Genomic DNA, 12,058 nt, shown 5'->3' on the forward strand with positions numbered 1-12,058 from the left:
GAGCATCAATATTACACGGTTTTCTAGAACCAAATTCCAGTGATGGGTTATAGGGCACAATGTATATACTAACACTCTCTGTCTTGTATAAGTTCAAAGTCATACAAACCTAAAGTGGAAATATGAGCTGAAGTTTGTCCATTCAGTTCCTTATTCCAGAACACACAGCTGTAGTTCTCACTCAAGTTTGGTTTGAATGTCAGGATGCTGGTGACATTGTAGAGACCGTCTGCAGTCAGTGTATAGGTGGTATTTGCAGATCCACTGAGACTGAAGTTCTTCTCATTTTGCCAGAAAACCTCTGCCAGAGGAAAGCCTTCTGACTGGCATATAAAAACAAACTTGTCTTCACCTGGTTTTCTCATTACTTGAGTGTTTATTCTCTTGTAGGATGCTGCATAAGAAGTTGAGTGAAATTCCTTTATGCAACAATCATCATTTTCCCAGTTCGCTCTCCTTCCTTCCCTTTAATGCCATGTTTTGTCTATGGCTGTGTCTGAGGCACACTGACTTGAAATGGTGAAGGATGTTCTCTAGAACAATTCAGTATTTGTTATTCAATCCTTCTCATGCCTCCAGTGACAGAACTTACTTCACTACTTTATACAAGGCAGAAGCTGACACTGAATTTATAATTTATCAATACACAGGAAACAAGTGAAGTCTCACAGGACCCTATTTCCACTTTTTGAATATGCTACATTAAGAAAAAGGCTGGGTTTAATATTTGTTTTACCATAGCTTATAGACAAGTGTGATATTTTAGTCATTTTACAACAAAATGAACTTAGAATTTCTGTAAGGACAGTTCAGAGGAACAAATGCGGGTCTTAAAAACAGCTGTATCCATTTTTGCATTTGACAAAAATCCGTATTTAAATGCCTGGGTGGGAAATGAACGCTGCTTTGTATCACACAGGCATACTGCAGTTAGAGGGAAACACTAGAGGCCTTTCAAAGGACTGGTCTGTCATGCTCTCCGGTAACGTACGCATCTATTACTAATGTCCCTTTGGCTTTGACAAGCTCAGAAAATCACGTCCTTGCTCTGGGAGCTGCAGTCACTCGGGGAATTCCCAGCCACTTAGGTAGCTGCAGCAGGGCTTGTAAGTCAATTAAAGAACCTCTGAGAAACTTTTGGGAATCGCCAGAGGTGACCCAAAAGGGCAGGGGGTCAAATGAGAGGTATGGGGTGGGGCCACTGGAGGAGAGTGTGGGAAGAAGTCAGAGGGATGAAGGATGGAGGCAGAGCAGTCTGCTCCTGGAGAAGCTCGGCTGGCCACTGAACCAAGGACTAGCCAGCACAAAGATAACTTTCATGGCCCTGTGGGCTGTGCACAAGGTGTTGGTGAGAGAGTTAGAAACAAATCCCTCCCAATTAGTCAATTTCTACAATCTTGTAGGAATTTAGGGGGGACATTGCAATGAATATATACTTAACATTCAAGCCAGCCACTAACCTTTTACTTCCAAAGTAATGTACTTGTAGTCCGCACCCTGATAGTCAATGAGACAAAGGTATGATCCCGCATCTGTGATCTTCACGCTGGTGATCTGAAGGATAGCTCGTCCCAGTTTCAGTTCGCTGTGCAGAAGTGCTGCTCTTCCTACATAATCGTGATGTTGTGATGGAAGCGATGCCTTCCCATTGCGGAGCGTGTACACCTCTTTTGATTTCGACTGGCCCTGCCTTTTTTGCTCCCAAACAACCGTCAGGAGTCCTAGGTTTAATGAACCGTTCACAGGGAATCTGCATTCCATGGTTACATTGCTCCCATGCTCCACAATGTATAGCTGTTGAGGAACTTCAACTGTAAATAAAGCTGCCACAGGAAGAGAAAAGAGTTTTGGTGGTTTTTTTTGGTATTAAAATATGTTCTGATTTTCTTTAAATTTGGGTGAAAACGTGTCATGTAGTCAGGTATATGGCTACTGGTTTAACTAAAAGTTTTTAGCATTTTTTGTTCCTAATCACACTAACGTTTCTACCATGTCAATAGTATTTATAGCAAATCTTCTATATTCTCTATTGATAACAGAGTCTGAAAACCAAGGACAAAATGAGCAAGGTTTTATTTTCACGTTTTAGATATAAGTTAAGGCTGAGAGGGTGATTACACAGGGAGTACCTCTGTGGAACTGTGATTGAACTGTAAATCCTAAGATTCTAGTAAAAGCAACAGTTAATTTTGGAAATAGTAAATCTGGTTTCATTATCCTTTACCAAGAGAACAGTGCAACTCCTGTGAAACAGCATTGCACTGGATAAGCACATGTAACTTGGAAGAATTGATACCTAGCAATTCCAGTCTTCTACAAGCCCAGGACCACCTGAACATAACTTTATCCCACGCATCTTCTCAGATACATGCAACAGTGTTACAGAAAGTATATCAAAATAATCTTCTTAGCTATTCACCAAATATGAAATTAATAGTTATGACTAGTTTACCATTTTAAAGTGTACCTGATAACGGAGTTATTTATGATACATCATTCAATATACCTTGTTACTACTTTCCATATTGGATGTACCATATACTGGTAGATTTAATTCAGAAACACTTGGAATTACTGATAGTGACATTAAAAAAGAAGTTCATGCACCTGTTTATGCATTCCTGTTATTTCATGTGTTTGTGAAATACAGGGAAAGCTTCAATTCCTCCTAGGAATGTTTGTTTATGTATTTTAATACAACCATAATGAGGGAAAAGTAATTAAAAAGCTGCCCAGCTCCTCCTGGGTTTTAGCCAAGCTGCTCGCGCTGGAGGCCTGGACAGGGGAATACATGTGGTTTTCGCTCACTCTGCCTCACACTGGGGTTGTTCTGCTCACAGTTGGCTTAGCTTGCTTTGGGCATCCTCCCTCTCATGGCCGTGCCCGCTGCTGCTCTGCGCCTCAGCTGGCAGGACACTGTGCCTTAAAGAAGCCTGACTGTGGAAAGCGATGGACAGCTGCCCTGCGCTGAGTTAGTACGCAGTGCCTTCTGCACAACGCTGCAAAGCAGAGGCTGCAGACATCGCCGGCTGTTCGTGTAGGTGTCACTGGAAGTGCTGAAGCCCGTGTACTGAGGGCGTGGTGATATTTGCTGCATTGGTTCTACTGGTGGAATTGAAAGGCAGTTTCTCTCTCACCTGAAACCATGGAGAGCTGTGTTTCCAGCAACAGCATTGTGAGGATCTGGAGCATTTTGTCAGGTGGATCTGAAAGAGAAGTGGGTTTGCACCAGAACTTGCCACAGCTACCTCCTCCTGCTGAGATGGGTTAGAGCAGGGGTCCTCAAACTACGGCCTGCGGGCCAGACACAGCCCCCCAGGGTCCTCAATCCGGCCCCTGGTATTTACAGACCCCCCCGCACCCTCCCGCCGGGGGTTGGGGGGGAAACCAAGATGGCTGCCTGCCACTGCATCCGCGCGCCGGCCTCCTGGTTAAAAAGTTTGAGGACCCCTGGGTTAGAGCCATGCTAGCCTTCAAAACCCATCGCAGCTAAAAATCAGTAAAAATAAAAACAAACACTAGGCTACCACTAGAAACAGGGAAAATCCTGGTTAAAACAACCTGTGCACACACATGGAATGTGAACTACTGACCTGTGGCAACGAAGGGAAATAAAACTTCCATTACTTCAGCCATGAGGCTTTCAGGGTCTGTAGCTTGCAGGCCAGTCTTAGTCTGACAGGCCAGTGCTTTTACAACTTCACACTGAACCTCTACCCATCAGTAATAAAAATCAATTGCAGTTGGCTTCTCACATGTGGAAGAGCTTCAGAAACATGCACAAGCAGACTTTTTTAACTGCCTGCACTAATGCCTGATCTAGCTTACAAGATTGCTAACCCTGATTTTGTTTCAACTCTGCTTTGTATACTTTTTTGTGGATACTTATTGCCCAAGTTCTTTAACCTCAAGACCAGCAGATACCTAGAACTCAACAAGAGATACTTGGAAATCTCAGGGTGGGTAAATTAAAGTTTGCTTCAGAATGGATTAGATGTGAAAACCTACTGCTGTTAATTCTTTCGCTTTGCACGTGGCAGCGCCTGACACATGCAAAGTACCTTGTATTACTGACAGTAAACCAACAGCCCTGAAATAATGCAATAGAAGAAAGTCCAGTTTTAGAGTACCTTACTGTTCCAGTAACAAGCAAACTGTACTTTTGTATACAGATCAACATAACTAAAAAGCCAAGCACAAAACCCACGGACATTTATAACAAAACTGATGAGATAATAGAAAAGAAGGAAGAGTTACTTTGAATAAAGCATGCTAACATAGAGTATACTCTAAAAAAAAATCAGCGAAGGAGATCCAGAAGTAGGCATAAGGAAGTAAAGAAGAGAAGAAGCAATTTTAGACTTCCCCGGAGCTAGACTTACTGGAGACGGTTTTTAACGTTACTTCCCCACTCATTTGTGGCTCAGCTTGAAACATTCTGGCTCTGATTTTCTCAGGTGTTGCATTTCTGTGATCGCTTCCATTTTTGAGCCCTCCGTACCCCAGAAAGTTAGGCTCAAGCTTTAGTAAAGTTAGCAGCCAAGATTTTCCTGGAAATGTAGGCCTTAATTGTTTGATGTCACAGCTAAAGGTGACCTTTATGTCACCCTAAAGGGGTGTGTGCAAACTACAGTAAGCAGGCTTATTACATGTAAATAAAAGCAAATTAGCTTTATCAGAGGACTGAGTTTCCACTACTTAATGTGTGATAAATTGTAATTATTTTAGCTGTATGAGAAAGGAGCTAATAAACAACATCAGCATCACTATCTCCATTTCTCGGATGTAGAAACAAAGATCCCATCCCTGACAGCTGGGTTAGATTTCATTCATTATGTAGCCAACACAGCATTTCACAGTTAATACCAGGGGTCCTCAAACTGTTTAACCAGGGGGCCGGCGCGCGGATGCAGTGGCAGGCAGCCATCTGCGGCTGCTTGGTTTCCCCCCGCAACCCCCGGCGGGGGGGTGGGGGGTGGGGGGTGGTGCGGGGGGGGGGTGTCTGTAAATATCGGGGGCTGGATTGAGGACCCTGGGGGGCTGTATCCAGCCTGTGGGCCGTAGTTTGAGGACCCCTGGTTAATACTATAAAGAAATTTACCATCCTCAATCTCCTGCTATACTCACTTCTCCACACAGCCTACCTAGAAACAGGTGGACATGGAGGGAAGAACTGAATGAAGAATGCAACTATTTCACATCAATGTTGAGATCCCTGGATTAGCCTCCTGTGGGACATTTGAAGTGATCTACTCTCTTTCTATAGCTCACAGTACATTAAGAATGCAGACCATGTACCTTGCATAATGTAGGGGATGGGACTTTTTAAAATATACATTATTACTGAGAGTAAAAGGGTAGAATAAAAATAAGGGGATACATAATCAAAGCCCCAGCAGATAACAATCGTAATTATTAAATACGAAATAAGAGTAAATCTTGCCTGGCCAGATGGATTAGAGGGAGAAGAGTTTGACATATAGCATAAATACATAGAAGAATACAAAGAGGGAAACTTTTTGCTTGTGATATTGAAAGCAGAGTCATAAAATGCTTGTGGTGACCAGCAAGGATCTGTATTAGAAGCAACAGTCTGTATTAGAAGCCATCTTTCTTTTTTTCCATGATTTTACTAGTGTACATCAATCTGTTGTGCAATCTCAGCACAATCTACCCATGCAACTCAACCACATGGCTCTGCCAGGCATCCTGATGCACTTCCATGAAGAAGGTCTGCACCAGCATCTGGAAGGTGATTTTTTCTGAGCTTGCAGTACCAACCATTCATGCTGTTACAGAATAGCCCGTATGTTCTCCCTACCTTTTGTGAAACATGTGCCATGCAGTAATCCTTGTACACAACTATCCTAACAAGTTTGTGCACTTGTGTCTTTTTCTTCCTGTAGGCAAAAGGCCATTTCTAAAGTGCATTTATCATCTCTTTGTTACAACTTCATAGGGATGTAACAAAGCAACACTGCACCATAAAAATCAGCACTTGGTGGTTCTGGCAGCAAAGTCAGGAATTGAAATCCACATCTAAGAACACAAGGAAGTTGCATGACATTTCAACAGCAATTTGGATCCTGTCAGTAAATGAATGAATTTCCCAGACCAACCTGCAGAAGAGAAAGCAAGCTTTCACACAGTGCTGTGTGATTATGAAAATGAAGCTGAATAAACCTTTGAAGGTTGAGGTAATAAAACCCACAGCATCAGACATCTAAACGCCATCATGGCTTTTTATGAGTTGTAAGAGTTCCAATGAGGCTATGGGGCCCAAGCCTAAAAATTTAAGTGGAAACAATGAAAACAAAGACATGACAATATGAATAGGAAAAGGGAGGAATATATTCTTCTTTTTTTATACAGCTTTTTTATTTTACTAAAAGTACTTAGTTGAAACTCATATTTGACTTTGTTTGGCCCAAAAGAAACATGTTCTGGTAAGTTTTCTTAGTGAATGCTGAGTGAAATTCAGAGGGCAATGATAATAAATAGCTAAAATTCCCCAAAATGTCAAAACAATACTATGTAGTTTGCCTCCTTTTGATTCAGTTGACCATCTATGACTTTAGTCCTGGCCCAAGCTCACACACCCACAGGGATTATAACACTCATCTCTGAAAAAAAAAAGAATTTTTTGGCCAGTGGAATGCCCCAGTTCACATAAAATCTCAAGCAGTTGCTCAAAATTCTCCTGGCAAAGAGTGAGAAAGATATTTCTTTTTCCCTCTGAAAATTTCGGCTCAGCATTCCCATCTCAAACTGCACAAGCTGTGTGCTCCAGGCCACAGTATTGCTTTCAACTTAGTGTTCAATTTTCAATATTAAGCATAGGCTTCATTCAGTTCTACAGACAGAAGTGAAGGGGTGCTTGTCCTTACAGGAGGTACAAGTGGTGGCAAAAGGGGAACATTAAACTCTGGTATATGCCTAAACCATGGAGCTCTTGAGCAAAAGCTGGGATGCTTCCTTTAAGCAGCTGTGCTTTGTGTAGATCTCTTTGGCATGTCTTTATTGTTATGGCTGGTGGATCTTATCTTTGGGGAACACTCATGTTATGAACCACAGTGATTTGATGAGGGAGATTGGCACAATCTGCTCAGAAGTGTTAAGAGTGATTTGACCTCAGTTACTGACAACTCCTACAATGTTGACAATACTGAAAAATTTGCAAGAAGCTTTGTAAGAAAAGGAACATGGAAATCACAGAATATTTTGCATTTTACTGCTTAGTAATAAGAATCCAAACCCACATTTGAATAATGTGAACTGTGAATTCAGTTTTATTGATTTCATCTGTGTATCGGAAAGATCACAGTGGTTTTCTTAAATAAAAGGAACATCTTAGTATAAGACATGAGTACAAGACCCTCTGGCACCAGCGCTGGTTAGTAGCCTTGCTATGGTTGTCCCTGCTCATTGCAGGAGGGTTGGACTAGATGACCTTCTAACCCAAAGCATTCTATGATCCTACGATTGCTGCCAAACAAGGGTAGCAAAGGATCCTGTGCTGGATGAATCTTTTTTATGCTGTCCGCTAACACAGCTGAACACAACCAGAGGCAGTCAGTCATTCAGGGACTCCATAGCCTAAAAAAAGCCATGGATAACCCTTTCCTGGAAACATCATTTCAGCTATTAAAATATTTTGTATTCCAGTGAAGGGACAATTAAGAACAGCAAAAACATTTAGCATTTACATAATGACACTTAGTGGCAGTAAGCAAGAAGAGTTTGTAGACCAAGAGTGTATCCTCCACTAGAATAACGAGAACTGCTGGAAAATCTAAACAAGTTTCCAGGCACACTGGCCCTTCTCCAGGTGTAGAGTACAAGTCAAACATACAGAGAAGTTCACAATAATCGCTCAGACTTCAGTGTGAAAAATTAAAGGACCAAGGAAAGGGTACTTGGCCCTTTTAAAGTTAAGCAGGTATTGTAGACACACCCTTGCTTGTATTGTATTTCCCTGCAGATCAAGTTAGCACATTGGCAGCACTTGCGATGTGATCATGCTCCATTTTAGCAGGTATAAGACACATGTTCTTACAAAGTTCCTGGAAGAATACAGGTTCATTGCACTCCACAGATGGGAGATGGGAGGAGGCTGGCCGTTCACCAGGCTGGCCAGATGCCCTGTGTCCACCTCCGCACAAACTCTCAAATGCACTTCAGCAAACAGGGTAGTGGAAGTGATGTGAAAGACTAGTGAAAAATCCTGAGCTGATACATTTTGTTAATAGATTTGAAACTTGAAATTGATTTGCTCATTCCTACATTCAACATTTTTGCTCTGCCACTGATACACTCTATAAAATTACAGAGATCAGCTCAGATCATGCTTTTCCTATTCCCTCTCTTTCTAAAGTCTTTGTATTTTTGTACTGCAAAGGTAGTGTCTGTGCAAAGCACAATGCAGTCCCCTCTGGAAATATCCCAGAAAGACAAACTCATCTGAATACCAGAAGCAAACAAGCTGTGTTAACATGGTATCCTGCTTGGCTCCATTTGGCCAAAAGAAGCATCAGAGCAATACCAGGCTAATGTGACTGTACTGCTGCTCATGCCTAAACTACTTTGTTTTGGGGTAATTCAGATCTTCCTGCATGAACTGAGTTTTATGCTTATTCTTCTGGAAAACAGACCATCTTCTCATACACATATGTACACGGCAAAAGACTGAAGGGTCCCAGGCACTGTTTGCTTTCTTTGTCTTTCTCTGTTACTGAAACTCTTTTGCCTTCGGTGCATCTTGTGGTTTCAGAAGCTTCCTTCCAAAACTCTCACGTGTGCAAAAAGACACAACCTTTTCAACCTCCTCATGACATGACTAAACTGATTTTTCTTTCAGTGAAGGATCCAGCTTAAACAAAAAAAAAGGTTTTTAAAAAAAGTTTAAAATTCCTAGCAGCATTAGATCCTTATACAAATAACCTCTGTTCTATATCTCACTGTCAGAAAGAAGGTATTTGCTTCCATTTCAAGGACTTCATAAAAAAACTAGCAATGCATATTAACATTTGTTCAAGGTCCATTTCTCAGGCTGTCTTAGTACATTCTGTGGACTTTGTCTTCTGCCCTCATCCTCTCCAACCCACCTCATCCACACACCCTCTCACCTGCTGTTCTTCCTCTGCTGCTGCACCCTCACTGCAGTCCCCTGTTGTCCACCTGTTGTGGTTTAACCCAAGGTGGCAGCCAAGCACCACACAGCCACTCACTCACTCCCCCTCAGCAGGCTGGGGGACAGGATTGGAAAAGTGAGAAAACTCATGGGTTAACATAGAGATGGATTAATAGGTAAAGCAAAAACCACACACTACAAAGCAAGCCAAGGAATGCATTCACCACTTCCCATGGGCAGGCAGGTGTTCGGCCATCCCCAGGACAGCAGGGCTCCGTCATGCGTTAACAGTTACTTGGAAAGAAAAAAGCCATCACTCCGAACCTTCCCCGCTTCTTTCTTCCCCCAATTTTGTATGCTGAGCATGGCATCATATTGTACAGCACATCCCTTTGGCCAGTTGGGATCAGCTGTCCCAGCTGTGCCCCCTCCCAGCTTCTTGTGCACCCCCAGCCCACTCGCTGGTGTGGTGGGGTGAGACACAGAAAAGGTCTTGACTCTGTGAAGCTCTGCTCAGCAATAACGAAGACACCTCTGTATTGTCAACACCGTTGATATATATATATTTATTACTATATATAGATATAAAATAACTGTTTCCAGCACAAATCTAAAACATAACACCGTGCCAGCTACTATGAAGACAGTTGACTCTGTCCCAGCCAAAACCAGCACACCACCTCAATATGCAGTTAATTTACTGTTGAGTCCATTGCTTTGTATCTGATGTTCACATCACCTGTGACAGCCTATTTGCATTGTTTCAGTCAGCTCTCCATCTCACTTCAGCTTTCAGATAAAGAGATAACATTTCTCACTTCCTTCTTTGCTCACCCATGCTGCGCATTTTCACTTTCCTTCCATTGTGTAACTATCACCTGTTGTATATTTTTCACTGTTATTTTATTCAATGTTAACTACTATAATTTGAGTACAACCTCAAATAAATATATTTTTTGCCATAAATGTTAGGATAAGATTGGGTTGAAAACTTGTTACAGAAAATATTTAAAATGCAGCTGCGTATCTAGGGAACGCATGCTTTTCAGCTCTAAGCAGCAGCACAGAACAATACAGGCTGACACTTTGGTGTGATACATTGCAAATCTTCCTTCATATCTCCAGCTTCTACAGAAAGAAAGACTTCAGAGGAGCACAAGAACTTCTCCTCTTCCTAGCCTGTGCTCCTCCTGGGAATGCAGAAGGTGAAGGTCTCCAGACTTGCTGTACAATTAAAACAACCTACCACCTGCAGGTAGGGGTTGAATAACAACTAAAAGAAAGTAAGCAGGAACATACAGATACAAACATGTACAGATTTTGTTCTCTATACAACTCCTCCCTGAAATTCAGAATGAAAGATCCAGGAACAGCAACATCCCAATGCATAAGCTCAAGAAGCTCGCTAGCACCACTCTTCTGCCATTGCTTATGACAGAAGATTGAGATGCAAGACAGGTTCAGCTTCTAAAACATTTTATTCCCCAGAGTTTGAAGTTATATGGACCTGTGTTTTAGGATCTGGGACTTATCCAATCTCTGGTTCAGAATCAGAGTCTACTTCCTACATATCATTTAAAAATAAACTTAATTTAAGTAAATCTTTAGAATATAGGAAAAAACCCTGCAATCCACCAGTCAGAAATACAGTAAATATCAATTTGCATTTTAGCAGCATTGTACTCACTTTAGATGTTTATGCAGGCATTGGAAGAATCAGGTTCATGCAACAGCTAGGAGTTTTGGTTTTACCAAGTAGCTCTATCAGCTACTTTGCACTACAGCAGAAACTATCCAGTTCTCATGATCAGTTTAAAACATGTACCGACAGCATAACTTGGAGGCTGATCTTATCCAGGCTCTATGTCACAGAACAACTGACTGTGTTAAAAGGAAACCACCAAGTTTCATAGGAATTTGTCAGCAGTTCCAGTTTCATTTTGAGATTTCATAGTTTGAGTTCAATGCTCTGCATTGCTGAGAATGTGCATTCAAACAAGCTTACTCAAAGGATTCTGTAAAATTTATATGGTCAAATTCTGCTTTTAATTACAGCCATATTTTTTTGCTGGATTTATACCCATTTAGAGTAGTACACAGCCTTGGCATCTGAACTAGCATTTACTAGGACTGTTCTGCATTCATGAAACTATCAAGTTACATTTTCTCAATTTTCATCAGATTAGTTTTACAATAACTCCTTGAGAGATTACCTAACATTTGCAGAAGACATTTTCTGTACATTTTTCATCTATATCCACATCATTTATAAAAAAATAATCACAATGAGGCATAGTCAAACAGTGTTGCCCAGCTGAAGGTTGTCAGTCTCCACTCTTGCAAATATACCAAACTTGACAGGACAAAGCCTGGGCAACTGGATTTAAGTTGGCCATACTTTGAGTGGAAGGTTGGGCTAGGTGACTGCCAGGGCTCTTTTTCAGCATAAAGTATTCTGTTCTATTGAACAACCTTACTGATGGATGTCTCTGTGCATTTTACTGTTACTAGGTACAATTTACTCCCATACTGTTGTTCATCACTCTACCTTTTAATTTATGACCAGATCGCAAGAAGGAGACATAAAAGAGGATACAGTTTCTTCCCAGGTTTCTTGGATGTATTGGTGCTTCAGGTGGGACACACATACTCTTTTGTCTACAGTTAGTTCTTCATGACTTGGGAGAATAGTGCTCCATCTCCATGGAAATAATGGTTGTGGCTTGAGTCCCATGGGTCCTGGCTGGTTTGGGATGATGTGGGATGACTGCCTGCCTCAGAGCTCCAGCCCAACTCAGACTATGAAATCATGTCTCCTGCTGCCTGGTGTAGAGCAATCCATCTCAATGAAAACACTGTTATACTACTTCTTTTTTCCTCAGTAAACTTATCCTGTGTAACCCTACCACATACAGTAATTCCTGTGTA

At 41.6% G+C, this 12,058-nt stretch overlaps 1 protein-coding gene across 2 annotated transcripts in view; it reads right to left on the reverse strand.

Annotated features, from left to right (window-relative positions):
• Positions 1-11,699, reverse strand: part of PDCD1LG2 (programmed cell death 1 ligand 2) — a 30,848-nt gene extending 19,149 nt beyond the window's left edge. Inside the window, exons 1-4 of one of the 2 annotated variants that reach the window (XM_037373916.1) lie at positions 10,818-11,699; positions 3,138-3,206; positions 1,461-1,823; positions 110-394 (exon numbers count right to left, since the gene is read on the reverse strand). In XM_037373916.1, coding sequence (XP_037229813.1) covers positions 110-394; positions 1,461-1,823; positions 3,138-3,192 — 703 coding nt within the window. In that variant the 5' untranslated portion in view covers positions 3,193-3,206; positions 10,818-11,699. Of the gene's footprint in view, positions 1-109; positions 395-1,460; positions 1,824-3,137; positions 3,312-10,817 lie in introns of those variants that run through there. The other variant, XM_037373917.1, reaches the window with a different exon arrangement.
• Between the last annotated feature and the right edge of the window lie 359 nt (positions 11,700-12,058).

Source organism: Falco rusticolus, chromosome Z (genome assembly GCF_015220075.1).
Source record: "Falco rusticolus isolate bFalRus1 chromosome Z, bFalRus1.pri, whole genome shotgun sequence".
Taxonomy (NCBI): Eukaryota; Metazoa; Chordata; class Aves; order Falconiformes; family Falconidae; genus Falco; species Falco rusticolus.